Source organism: Leptidea sinapis, chromosome 40 (assembly GCF_905404315.1).
Source record: "Leptidea sinapis chromosome 40, ilLepSina1.1, whole genome shotgun sequence".
In the NCBI taxonomy this organism is placed as follows: Eukaryota; Metazoa; Arthropoda; class Insecta; order Lepidoptera; family Pieridae; genus Leptidea; species Leptidea sinapis.
Window position 1 is genome coordinate 4,236,669 of NC_066304.1, and position 14,510 is coordinate 4,251,178.

A 14,510-nucleotide genomic window follows, 5' to 3' on the forward strand; every position below is an offset into this window, starting at 1 on the left:
GAGAAATCAAACACCACTTTAAAACACTCAAGTATAATCTGCACGGCACAAAAAATTTGTAATTAATTACCAGAGCATGTGAGAATTTGGCCTAAAAGGAATTTTAAACATTATCTTAAAATATATTTAGCGCATAAATGTTATTATAAGATCAGTGAATTTTTAATAGAAAATCACTTTGAAGCTTTGAATTTGAAACATTGAAAAATATGTATTTACGAGTAGTACTACGTATTTTGAACATAATTTTTAATTTAACTATGACATTTATAATAATTTTTCTTAATAATGATATGGTCGCTCTTATTCTTAACTTCATGGTGCAATTAATTTAGTTAAACTTTATTTAAAGATTTAATCAATTTTGTTTTATGATAATTGTTATGATTTGATTATAATTTCTATACGTCAAATATTTGTATGCTCAATAACGGGCGCGACTTGGAGAGCTAAAATGTATTTAAATCATCTATAATGTATTACCCTTGTCAACAAATAAAGATCTTACTTATTTACTATGTCTCAAGGTGACGCAATTTGCAGTGCCGCTCAGAATTTTTGGATTTTTCAACAATCCTGAGCGGCACTGCATTGTAATGGACAGGTCGTATTCTCGTCCCTTATTTTCATTAAAAAAAATATGTGATAGTTACGGAATAATCGCCTGGTCACACGTAATCACAAACTGTATTTAATTTTATCACTTACCTACAGATAAAATCACCTCATCCGTTTATAGGTTGAAATTTGCATATAAAAGTACGGTAAAGGTTTGCTGCTAAAAATAATAGTATTAACAATGCGTTGTATATTCTGTTTGATCTTTTAGCAAATCAACAGGCCTGTATTATAATAGTTAATGAATTAAACATCTTTGTTTAGTCACTCAATATATTGTGTTCTTTCGTTTATCAGTTGCGAGGGCAAATATTTTTAGTTACAAGATAACGGACGGTTATAAATGGTCCATTGTTTCAATTGACGACACGTCTTCGTGCGAAACGGTTTTACGCTAACAATAAGTGTGAGTGAAGGAAGAATTGCAGAAAATTGTTGGTTTGGAAGTGAAGTGCTTTCTGTTTTTTTTTTTATAAGTTTATTACTGTCAGTATATTTGATATTAGTTTTCTATATATAGGGATATAAAAATAGCAATATTAGTTGTGTATGTGAGAATGCCCATTTATAAGAATGGAAAAAGAAATGCGCAGGTAAGACAGTATCTTAGATCATTTATTAATTTTATTATACGAATTTAATAATGATTGTTTAGTTATAAATAACTTCTATAGTTCTTTAGATTTTAAAAGTCCGCATTTAAAATTAAATGATAAAAAATATTTAAATGTTAGTTTAAAAGCTGATAATCATTAATTTAAATGTAAATATTTTATTTAACTATTATTAATATTTGATTCTGGTTATCACCAGTTAGAATGTCGGTTTCTCTTTGTTAAAATATTTTTGAAAAATAATTTACTCTCAAATGTATTCAAGTTGACAATTTTGGCATACAAGCTGTTACCCGCGTCTCTGTCCGCGTTTACATTATATTAATAAACTATCCTTTGTTAATCCAGTAATCGATGCATGTGGCAGATCTTTATTGGTATTTATTTTCACATTTATATAACTGCTGACCCGGCATACGTTGTTTTTATTGCGAATAGTAAAAAAAAGTGTAGGTTCCGGATATGTGATGTCATCTGAATGAAAATGAAAACCTCCACAGTGTGGTTTTCAAGGAGCTTTCTTCCACGTACTACAAAGCTGTGGAATTTACTTCCTTGTGCGGTGTTTCCGGGACGATACGACATGGTTACCTTTAAAAAAAGGGCATACACCTTCCTTAAAGGCCTGCAACGCTCTTGTGATTCCTGGTGTGTTGCAAGATAATGTGGGCGGCGGTGATCACTTAACATCAGATGACCCGTGCGCTCGTATGTCCTCTTTTCATAAAAATCATTTCATAAAAAAAATAAGTAAAACATTTTATATTATACTAAAACCACCTTATGGTATAAGTATTATTACGATCGGTTTAGTAGTTTTTGCAGTATAACCGAAGGAAAAAACCGGCTCTCCATAAGTATAGATATAGATTAGTAAGTTAGTTATTACACTAAAATGACATTGACATATTCGAGAAAAAAATTTCAGTATAAGATCGTCGTGAGTTGTAATGTTTGTAAATTGGTATTATTTTACAATTGCGTACTATTAATACTGCTAGAACAAGTTTTAACCTTTCGGTTATCTTGCGGTTAATGACCTGGCCAGCGTTTCTTGTATAATAGCAATGTTTAATTATTGCATTGTCGGTAATTAGAATCATTGTTTTGCACACATGATTGCCCCGACGCGGACGTAGGCACGTATATGTCCGCCCTAATACATTAATATATCCGGTCAAAAGAAAAACAAAGCTCTGACCACAAATATTGTTACAACTTTAATACTTCTTTATTTTTGAATTCAAATTTGGAACTTGTTAATTATGTTAGACATATCCATAATTTCCCGCTATTTCATATGATGTCAGAAAAGTGTGTCAGTACTTAGTAGGTTTTATTGGGGGATGCCTTATCAAGTACTCTCAAAGTTTTGTTTTTGTGAACTGAAGTAGTCTAAGTGTATGGTATGATTTAGGGGCTCCTGTTTCCGCAATTAAACAACTAGTTTGGGTCCATTTTGCGTGCAGTATTGGCCAGTTACTCCAACTAGCCCAACTCCTTCCAGAGGTTCAGAATATTCCTGGGGTCTTCGCGACTTTTTGTAGCGACCTCGTATTAGTTAAGGATTTTTGCCCGTTTGTTGGCCACCTCCGCACATTCCAGGATTACTTGAGTGACCGTTTCGTCCTCTGCTAGACAGTCTCTGCACTTAGGACTATCCGTTATGCCGATTGTGAAAAGGTGCTTGATTAGTGATGTGTAACCCGTTATCCGGATGTCATGTCTGTTAAGGCTGATAATTCTACGTGTGAGTTTGGACGACAGTGCAGGTATCGCTTCTTTCGACTGTCTACAGCTTGAGACATTCTTCCATGGGGTGCTATGTAGGTTGTTTGTCTAGGAATTTCACTAGCTTCGGCGCCCTTCTGACCGAAAAACAATAAGGCGCCGATGTGGTACCCATAATCTAGCCGGCATCCTGTGCAAAGCAGCAACTGGTAAAAAAGTCGCTTCATTGTGTGTCTTCAACCGTATTTATCATGGGGATTGTGGCGAATAGTTGTTTGATCTGATTCCTGCTGCAGAATGCCACCTTCGCACGATACGCTACAAATTACAATATCATCCCCACCCCATAGTGGCGTTCCTCCAAAGTGCGACTTTTAAGGAGCTTTCTTCCATGTACAACCAAGCTGTGGAATGAGCTTCCTTGTGCGGTGTTTCCAGGACGACAGGGGTACCGCCAAAAACGCGCGTACACTTTCCTAAAAGGCCGGCAACGGTCCTGTTATTTCTCTGCTGTTGCACCCTTACTTTAAGTCGTTAAAGAGTTCCATCATATTCGATTACAACAATTACTTGACCATAACGTCGTTACGGTAGGTGGCTTAAATATCGGGATTGCATAAAAAATATTCGGCCGAGTATCGTTAATATCCAGAATGTGGGCGGTGGTGATCACTTTACTTCAGATGACCCGCACGCTCGTTTGACCTCCTCTTCCATAGAAATACTAACCTAACTGGAACTATTACTTACTAGTATTGTGGCGTTTTTTTTAAGAAAATCTTAGTATCGTCCCTTATGTCAGTGCCGATAAGGATTCTTGAAAGACCTGAAAATTCTGAGTTGATTTGCCCAGTAATTGCAGTTGCTACGGCGCCCTTCAGACCGAAACACAATAATGCTTACACCTTACTGCTTCAGGCACACGGCAGAAATAGGAACCGTTGTGGTACTAATAATCTAGCCGGCATCCTGTGCAAAGGAGCCTCCCTCTTGTAACCTTCTCTTTACAATACTATTTTAAGAATTCATTCTGGTAATTTTTCCCTAATACGCCAAAAGAAGTACATAACTTCAAAAATAAAATCTAATTATAGTTGTACAAGGTCCCCGAGCAGAGCCCTTCGTATACCAATCACATTCCTACTTTACCAGTTTTTTACAACCTGTTTAACAATTGAAAATACGTAGTGTTAATATAGATTGCAAAACAACATCCAAGACCTTACAAGCCCGTTGCACTGGTTATTAAGGAATGTTAGATCAATGAATTCCAGGAGGCAAATAGCCGCCGTTCATAAGCGAGACGGCAATAATATAGTTATTATGGATTTTGAGTTTTGTTTGAAATATTCTAGTGGTCGATGTTAAAAAGACCCGATCTGGTATTTTTTATGTAAATGCGAATGTAAGCATGTTTATTTAGTTCTATGTCTTTCTCCTTCTTCAAGCTTTCACCAATGATTAATATTTTTTTAATTCTTTTTTTTATTGATGTTTTAAGCTATTGCATAGCTTCTATCGCGGTCCTTGAGCGTGGAGACCGAATCCAGAAATTCCGTAACGGAAATAACCTAACTATATAGATATTTCTATGTCTTTTTGAGCTGAAGGTCTCCTCAGCAGAAGGTTGGAGCCTCGGGTACATCTTGATTTTTTTAATTTCTTTATTTTTTATCACATTTTTTATTTTTTATTATTATGTCAAGCATTTTTTATTTAATTACACCTGTCCCGTTGTCTATCTGTAATCAAATCTTGCAAGTTAAGTTTTTAATTTTTATCAAAAAAAATACTGCTAAAATAAAATAAATAAATAATTATAATTGCATAAGTTGATAAAAAATGCTATGCAATAGCTTTACCGCGGCAGTCCCCGAGTGCCACAAGTCTTTTGTTTACATTAATTAGAAATTTGAATATTGATGGAGATGTTCACACTTTTCACACACAACGTGACAAACATTTAACGCGAATTAAGTCGCGCGGCTTTTTAAGGAATTTCGTTTTATTACACCAAGGAAGAGTAAATTCTCGCGTGATACATAATACCACACACTTTTTTATTTTATGAATAACAAAAGCATATAAAAAAATTTACATTAAATCAACCGACTACAAAAACACTATTTTAAAACAATAGATATAATAAGCCCTAAAAAGTATAAATATAATTGCGTATTTTTACACAATCTAATTGATTAATCTAATTCTAGTTACGATTATTGTTAATTTTTGGAATCGGTGTCCTCCCGCCGCGGCCCCGCTCTCCCCTCTCACCTCCTCACGTCTCGCGTGCGACTCAAGCACATCTCACCTATAACTATGTATGTAGTTACAAACCTACATTGCTTGACACCGACTATATTATATCTATTTTTTTGGAATAGTGTTTTTGAAGTCGAATGTTTTTCGTTAAATTTATTATTTATTTTTAGATTTATAGTGAATCTGAAGTACACTAACTAATAATTTGTCTAAATATGTGTAGATCAATTTTGCAATGCAGCAATGAACTTAAGCGCATTGCAATTTGATTATAGACAGTTCGAAATTCGATCACCATATTCGACTACGACAATTACTTGACCATAACGACGTTACGGTAGGTGACTCAAATATGCGGATTGCGTAAAACAGATGGTATCGTTAATTTGCGCCAAAGATTTGAAGAGTTCCGTTACTTTGTCATGGATCCCATAATCAGAACCTAACCAAACTATCTTTGAAGTATAGGATATACTAATTCAAATACAATAATTAAAAGTCAAATTAAAGAGTATCGAAATCGGTAGGCGCGATATTGAGTTATTCGTAAATTTGTCGCGCAAATACAGCAAATTTAAGATGTTTATGGTTTTCTCATGGATGCCATTGTCAGATGTGGACCAAATTGCGACAACACGGCAAGCACCAGCTTTCAAATAAAAAAAGGATTATCAAAATCGTTTCACCCAGTCCAAAGGTAACAAACTGATGAATTGAGAACCTTTTTTCAAAGTCGGTTAAAAAGATTTTTCCTTTCTTTTATTATGCTGATATTAATATGTTATTTTGTGACAAAAGTTTGACTTGTAGCGTGGTTTATTTTGTGGATTTAAGAAGTTTTGACCAATTTCATGGTCACGATTCCAAGGCATAAAAGGCTTTTATTTTCTCAAAATTGATTACTTTACAATTCATTTTGATGTCATTTCTAATATACTAGATACTACTACCGCTTCGGAAACAAATGGCGCTCTGAGAGAGAAGAAGTGGTCCAAGAAACTCTCCCAGCATTCTTTTTTTGCGCTCTTTTCAATAAAAATTTACAATATTGTACAGTCATTTCTATCGCTATAAAATAATCATAATCTAGTCCCAGGCTGTCCGATCACTTAGATATTAAGCTGTGGAGTAATAGAATTTACGATAGAGCCATTTTTTTATAAAACATTTTATTTATTTATAGATAATGCCTGAACAGTGGCTGGGACTTTATTATAAAAGTGTATACCCCGTGTATTAATTACCCTTAAAACTATCATGTATCTCATGAAGCCTACTAGAATTAGTTACAAGCAATCCCTTATTTCAAGTGTTATAATAATGAAAATCACTATTAGGAGCAAGCAGGTGACGATTTTTGTGAACGTATATTAAATTATCTTAAATGTACTGACAATGAACAGTCATAATATTTATATCTTTAAATTTTTCTTTGAGAGACTGTCTAATGTCTATAACCAAGCTGATATATAGCACGAACAGCTCTCTTTTGCAGAGCAAACACTATATCAATGTCAGCAGCATGACCCCACAGTAAAATAGCGTACGTCATGATGCTGTGGAAATAACTGATGTACACTAATCTAACGGTCGCAACATTCGTGTACTCTCTAATCTTTTTCCAAAATATCGTGAGTTACCGCAATATTGATAATATTCAAATTCATATGGAAATTCACAATTTATAGTGATAGCAGCTTATCGTTAAGCGAAATTATCTTTATCAATATTGTATGGCGATACTAATAATACTATATTTCGAATTAGATTTCATACGGTCTCTACCTACCGATATTTGTTAATATAGAGTTAGATACACTAATTAGAAATAATTAAATCGATTTATTAAGTCGACCAAACACTACAAAGGCTTGAACACGGCATCGTATTAACTCAAAAAAAAGTCGTTGCGGAAAATAGGCCCTGACTCCTACTCGCATACCATATCTGAAGATTATTTTAAAATAGCAATGAGGGACGGGTCGAGTAGGACGTTCAGCTGATTGTAATTATAGACCCTGTCTATATTAGGATTCTTGAAAATACTTAAAAATTAATATTATTTGAGTTTTCTTTAGTGTTAATTCCGCCAATATTAGTCTTTAAACAATTCGACACGTGTTTCGCCTCTACACGAGGCATCCTCAGGACGTGTTGTCTCGCCAAAATCTGGCACGAGACTCAAGAATTAACACTAAAGAAAACTCAAATCATTTGAATAATTATGGACTTCCGCAAAGTAACGCCTATTTCACCACAGGCACCACAATTGCGCTCGTCACCTTGAGACATAAGATGCCTCATTTGTCCAATAATTTCACTAGCTACAGCGCCCTTCAGACCGAAACACAATACTTCACGACAGAAATAGACTCCATTGTGGTACCAAAGGTACAAAGAAGTTGGTGCAAAGAAGACTGGTAAATACCATTACTCGCCTCTTACTATACCTTTGGACTTCCCTATTCCTATGCTCCGGGGAAGCAAGGAAGGGCAAATCTCTGAATCTAGCCGGAAACACTTTACTATTAACATTCATAAAAACGAGAAAGCATCTAAGTTTTTACGAGTGCAAGAAGGATAGAGCACTGTTATCAGATTAACGTGTAAGATAAGAACATTCAATATTTTAGTAATTTGTTACGTTTCGTCAATAAAAAAAGTCGTTTCAAATAAATAGTGCATGTGTGCTTGTGTAAGGTTTTAATGAATTGTGTTTGTGTTGTTTGGAAGAACCTGGATGTAACATGATGATAGAGGAAGCTTATGAAGTGACTCCCAATGGACATGTTATCGTAAGTTTCACATATATATCTCATCATATATGAATTATAGTAAATACAGGCACTTGTGTACTCTTTGGTAGGACTTGGTAACTGAAAAAGGTAAATTTTAACCCTTAATTAAGAATGTGTGATCCCAGTGTCTTTCTTTTTTGGGGTAGTATTATTTTTACAAAGTATTACTACACAACCTGGCATTGTAGTTTTAATTATAAGCAACGTTTAATAGAATATGTGGCACATCAACGTCACACATTGTTCGAGTGTGCCCACTTGGGCGTAGTATTATTTCGCACTTTGCGACGGCGCCTGCGGTATCTAGTTGGAAAGTACGTGTCGTAATAACGTGTCAGTTCATGAAAATTTTTTATTCAGAAAAATATTACGGTTTTTGGTTACTTAAGTACCTACCTACATTATAAAGGTTTCATGGATAATCTGGTTTAGAATGTTTTTTCCCTTAGTTATTGTTAGAGCACAGTTTGAATTTTTTGTGATATTTATATAATACTAGCTGGCCCAGCACACGTTGTATTGCCGATATTAAAATCGTGATACAAAAGTAACTGTTGATCGTAGATGGGTGAAAATTTGAAGTTGTATGTATTTTTTAATGCTGACTCATAATCAAACAAATTTAAAAGAAATGTCAGAAAAAATTAAAAAAAAAATCGTGTGGACCACCCTTAACATTTAGGGGTATGAAAAATAGATGTTGGCCGATTCTCAGACCTACTCAATATGCTCACAAAATTTCATGAGAATCGGTCAAGCCGTTTCGGAGGAGTACGGGAACGAACATTGTGACACGAGAATTTTATATATAAGATATATCGTTGTCTTGTAACCTTAAGGGTTACAAGACAACGATAACGGGAAAACGCTTACTTGGTAGCCAAGGTGACACGGCTGAGTCAAACGCTCATTCTCCAATATCTTTAGAAAAAAAAATATATTTTAATAATATCGACACACTCTTACACAAATTATCTTGCCCCAAACTAGGCATAGCCTGTACTATGGGTACAAGACAACGATATATTTAATACAACATACTTACTGAAACATACATAAATACATATAAACATCCATGACTCGGAAACAAAATATTCAACATATAAATAATTGCACCTACCGGGATTCGAACCCGGGAGCTTAGTAGTCAGGTTCACTAACCATTCGGCTATATGGGTCGTCATTTTAGTCTATGGTATGCGTTCTTTTAAACATCAAACCTCATGTATGTTTTACCGGCAATCTTTATAATTCAGGTATTGTATACAATACCTAGGCAATGTATAGAATACCTAAAATGTGTAGGTAATGTATCAAATATTATTTTTTGACGCCATTTTATTATCGTTTTCCAGTGGGTCTCGGTCAACGCTAAGTGGTCGCACAAAAACTTAGATAGTGTTTCGTTAGCGCTTGTCAAAACTGTAACTGAGATGTAGCGATTTTACTCTGTGGTAGCAATCAACATCGTAGAATCGATTACATTTCTATTCTATCATTTTGAACGATGTAAACTTGGCTACCAATTTTCTATTCGTTTGTTTTAACCACTTGACTTAACGTTATTGTGACGTCATTCCCATATATTATTTGATTTGGTTTTTATTGGCGTTAAAGATTGAAGACTGTCAAGTTGGCTAAGCCTGCAGGAATATCTAGGCAATTAACTATTATTAATTTATTTAATTTAATTATTATTTTTAATTATATGTGAATTACATTATTACTACCTAGGCAATGTTTACAATTCCTAATGTTTACACTTCCTAATGTTTACAATTCCTAGAATTGTATACAATCCGCACAGAATGCCGGTCCACCCGTAATGGACACCCATTGCCGATACCATATCCAAGAAAAATATTGACACATATGACTCATCCATTTTGTAACTTTTTTATAATACGCGGCGGTCATCTTGGATTTCAAAAATGTTCCCAAAATCGTTCTCTGCACCCTCGAGAACCTCGGATACGATACCCATAATGTTGTAATCATAATTTTGCGCGGCGGCCATCTTGGTTTTCAATACCATTATTTGTAATGCATTGTGTAAGTATGTTTTTCAGTTTATTTAGTTATTGCTGTTTCCCGGAGCTTTACCAGCGTTTAATATATTTTTTCTAAAAATACCAAGTGTAGCCTATGCTTAAGAAATACGCATTTGTTATCATAGATTGTTTAGATACAGGTGCCTGAATTCAATATTTTTGTATTGACGTGTCAATACTTATGAATATAATTATTATTATTCTTCATGAATCTGTCTTACGGTCGTTCCCAATATACTATCCACAGATAGAGAAAAATTACTACCTTCTACTGTCAGTAATTAGCTGTCAATAATCTGAAGCTCTCCCAATATACCCGATAAGTAATTCTTATCGCCTTATATTGGGACGCGTGAATTGAAATATCCATACAAACTTCTATCACTGGTAAGCTATACGTCGTCCCATTGACAGACTGCCTGTACGGATAAGGTGAGTTACCGACGAGTTTATTGGGACAGAAAAGTCAACGATAGTTACGATTTTTATCTCAAGTAAGAGATAGACTGAATTATGAAAACGGCCGTTAGACAGAACTATCTATCGTTCGCCTTCCTTAAAGGCCGGCAACGCTCCTGTGATTCCTCTGGTGTTGCAAGAGATTGTGGGCGACGGTGATCACTTAACACCAGGTGTCCCCTACGCTCGTTTGTCCTCCTTTTTCCATAAAAAAATCTATTCAGGATGTAATCGTAAAATGTGACAATTCGATGATTTCGTTACTATTACAGATATCAAAAAAACTTTAAACTCGTAACGAAAGTACGCTTCCTCATCAGTAAAATAAGATTAATAACATTTTAAAAAATCAAACGAGAAGTATTCAAAATTTAAATGATAGTTTTATTACTTTTTTTTATGAAAATAAGGGTCGAGACGAGCAGTGCGTTCAGCTGATGGTAATTGATACGCCCTGCCCATTACAATACAGTGCGGCTCAGATTTCTTGAAATACCCGAAAATTCTGAGCGGCACTACAACTGCGCTCATCACCTTGAGACGTAAGATTTCAATTCTCATTTGCCCAGTAATTTCACTAGCTACGACGCCCTTCGGACTGAAACACAGTAATTCTTACACATTACTGCTTCACGGCAGAAATAGGCGCCGGGTTGTCGGGGTACTAAGATAAATAACCTTTTTAAATAAGGAAACGAAAACATTTCTATTAATCTCATACTAAATGTATGGCAGTATTTAATATCAAAATATTGAATACTTCTCGTATGATTTTTAAAAAGCTATTGATGTCATTTTACTGATGAGGTAACGTACTTTCAAAATCTGTTTTTTGTTTATTTATATCTCTAATAGTTATGGAATAATTGCTTGGTCACTCTGAATCACTACCCCTGTATACTGTTTATATTAAAAAAACATGATAAAGTTTTAACGTTAAAATATAAGAAAAGTTTTCTGATAAACATCCTACTAATATTATAAACGCGAAAGTTTGTAAGAATGTATGGATGTATGTTTATTTCTCTTTCACGCAAAAACTACTGAATGGATTTTAATGAGACTTTACAATAATATAGCTTTCACCTCGGAATAACACATAGGCTATAATTTATAAAGATATGGTGTGAATTATCTAAAATAATACGATAAGTAAGAAGGAGAAACATCAGCAATCTTCGAGGTGTCGTCATGCGTGCGGCACAAAAATTTTAGGAGTTACAAATGTGAGTTTGTGAGTGTGTGTGTGTATGTTTATTTCTTTTGCGCAAATTTCTAAATTTGTTATTATTATTTTCGTGTTTAGTACTTTATTTTCTTTGTTTAATATTTTTATCATATAGCGTAGTTTAATTATTTTTGTTGTAAGTTCTTTAGTATAAAGCTATTTAGCTAGTTTAATTTTAATAATTTTAGTTTAATTACGACTCGCAAACGCAAATCCAGTCTTTCACAGCGCTCTCAAAGAGCTATGACAATTGCTAGACAGCAAGAATCGAATGTTCATACTGAACAGCGTAGACCTGAGCAAGCAGAACGTGAGGCAGACGTCAGAGCTGGTGAAAGTTCTGTGCAAGCTGGTGCTCGAGGTCAGGAAAATGCAATCCGCATAGCCACTCAGCGTCCATCAGAGACTCCTGAAAATGCACCTTCCCGACGTCAAAAAAACGTAGAGGTATGGCCTCTCAACGTGCTGCTAAAACATCTGATGAAGCAGCTTCTCGGCATGAAGAAAACGCGGAGCATATGGCATCTCAGCGACAGATGGACATGGAATACATAATGAAAATGCTATTATTAACAATGTTTAATTAAAATTTTCCATGAATATTCACAAAAGGTCGAGAAAACATATAGGCTAGACGACGTCGCGGGTATCAGCAAGTATTTATAAAGTATATTATTACTTCCATTTGAACTCAATCAAATTATGGAAACCTTGAAATCTGTTTTAGGTATATATGTTACTTGGTATACATAGGTAACTTGATTAACTGGGCATTATTAATATGGACCGGCCATTTATTAATAATGCCCAAAAGCGATGGGCAAAGTGATTAATTTATCACTTTGACCGGCCATTATTAATAATGCCCGACGGCCCGTGGTCCATTTTAATGGACAAGGCTTCAAGCATTGAAACTGTAGTGGTGACTGCAATTCAAAACGTAAATGCAAGAAATCAAATATTCTTTGCAATTCCACACGTCACAAAAGGTCATCTTGCAAGAATGAATAATTCTAAACTTAATAACTTTCTTGCACAGTCCTTAATTATTAGATATTTTGTTAATTTTTCTCAGTTTACTAATTTTTAAACTATTGTTCTTAAGTACTATTTTTGTCAACATAAAAGTAGGTAACTAATGATGTTGTAACATTTTTAACTATTTATTTTTTAACTACTATGTTCAATAGTTTATTTTTTGTTAACTTTTCATGATAATTTTGTAAGTTTAATTTCATTTAATAAACAAAAGCACTACAGTTCACCTATTTTATTACTTTGCCCAAGATAGGGTGGGCATTATTCATAATGGCCGGGAAAAGTGATTAATCATGCTATTTTAATCACATTGTCCAATTTGAATAGTGCTCGGACTTATAAAAGTGCCCGTAACATATACACATATCATAAATACAGATAATATAGTATATACTAAACACTATAATATAGAGGCATAAGTATATATATCTACGTATTTCTGTGGTGTAATAATCTGTATTATAAGGGGATTGTGCAAATTGTTTATAATCGCATTATATTTATTGGCAAATTGGATCAAGTGTTTAGTCGTCTGCGGTTAAATTCAATGATTCGTGGATATTTTCGATGTCATAAGTTTCACATGAATAGACAAAAAGGAGGCTCATTTAATAAATTTGTTTATTTATTTATTACTCGAAGTGCCTAAAAAATAAACAGAGTTCATATTAATATGTTTACAAACATAAAGTTATTTACAGTTCTATAACAGAAACGCGGAGCATTGACCACTAGTGTTTAGTAAAAAAGTACAAATTAAAGTTACAGTGAAAATTAAAATAAGTTACTATATAGATTTTTAGTTAGTGGTTAGTGGTTTTGAATTTAGAACTTACCTCTATTTTGAGCTATTCACGCACACTAACACAAAGTGTCATACAAATTGTGAGTGTTAGACGTAGCTTGTTTTGACTAAAGTATATAATTAACTAATATTCCTGGCCTGTTTTTATTGGTTGTATAACTGCAAGAGACTATCTAGACGTATAAATTATCTCAGAGTTTTGAAGTATGTTAGTATTTTTTTATTTTAAGTGAGACGTTAGAAGCGCTGAATATATCTTCTTTTGTATCTTTCAGCTAGCATGTTTGTTCGCCAGCTCTGATAATTGGAGAGATTTCAATCATTAATTTGATTTTATAAGCCGTCTGCTAAATGGTAGAAGTAAGTTGTAGGTAACTTCGAACAAAGTGTATCCGCAGTATTTTTGATATAGCAACTCAGATATGAGCCTCGGTTATTGAAATGGTTTTGATTGGCCTTGACGATAGTATCTTCAGATTAAAACAGGTGTTTTTTAAGAAACAGAGCACTCGTTAAAATCGATGAGACGAAAACCATTTGTGTGTTAGTAAAAATCTTTTTTTTTAAAGAGGACAATCGAGTATATACAGGTCTACTGATGTGAAACATTTAATATACTGACTTTATACATATAATTTAAAACGTGTGGGCTTAGATTAAGTATTGGTCTCCGCTGCGCTCCAACTAGATACCGCAGGCGTAGTTGCAAAGTGCGGCAACTTTTAAATTCAATTTATAAACTTTTATAAATTTAAATGTGCAAAAACTCACTTTAAGAGCCTTATTGCTGTTTCTTTCTGTTAATGTTTTGATTAGAGTGAGCAAACATATAGACACCAAATCAAAAATCAAATCAAATCAAAATCACTTTATTCACCTTGTTCAAGGAAATGCAACTTATGA

At 34.1% G+C, this 14,510-nt stretch overlaps 1 protein-coding gene across 2 annotated transcripts in view; it reads left to right on the forward strand.

Annotated features, from left to right (window-relative positions):
* The first annotated feature begins 1,008 nt into the window (after nucleotides 1-1,008).
* LOC126976425 (ras-related protein Rab-32) overlaps nucleotides 1,009-14,510 on the forward strand; it is a 66,622-nt gene continuing 53,120 nt past the window's right edge. Inside the window, exon 1 of one of the 2 annotated variants that reach the window (XM_050824753.1) lies at nucleotides 1,009-1,211. In XM_050824753.1, the coding sequence (XP_050680710.1) occupies nucleotides 1,176-1,211 (36 nt within the window). In that variant the 5' untranslated portion in view covers nucleotides 1,009-1,175. Of the gene's footprint in view, nucleotides 1,212-7,960; nucleotides 8,024-14,510 lie in introns of those variants that run through there. The other variant, XM_050824752.1, reaches the window with a different exon arrangement.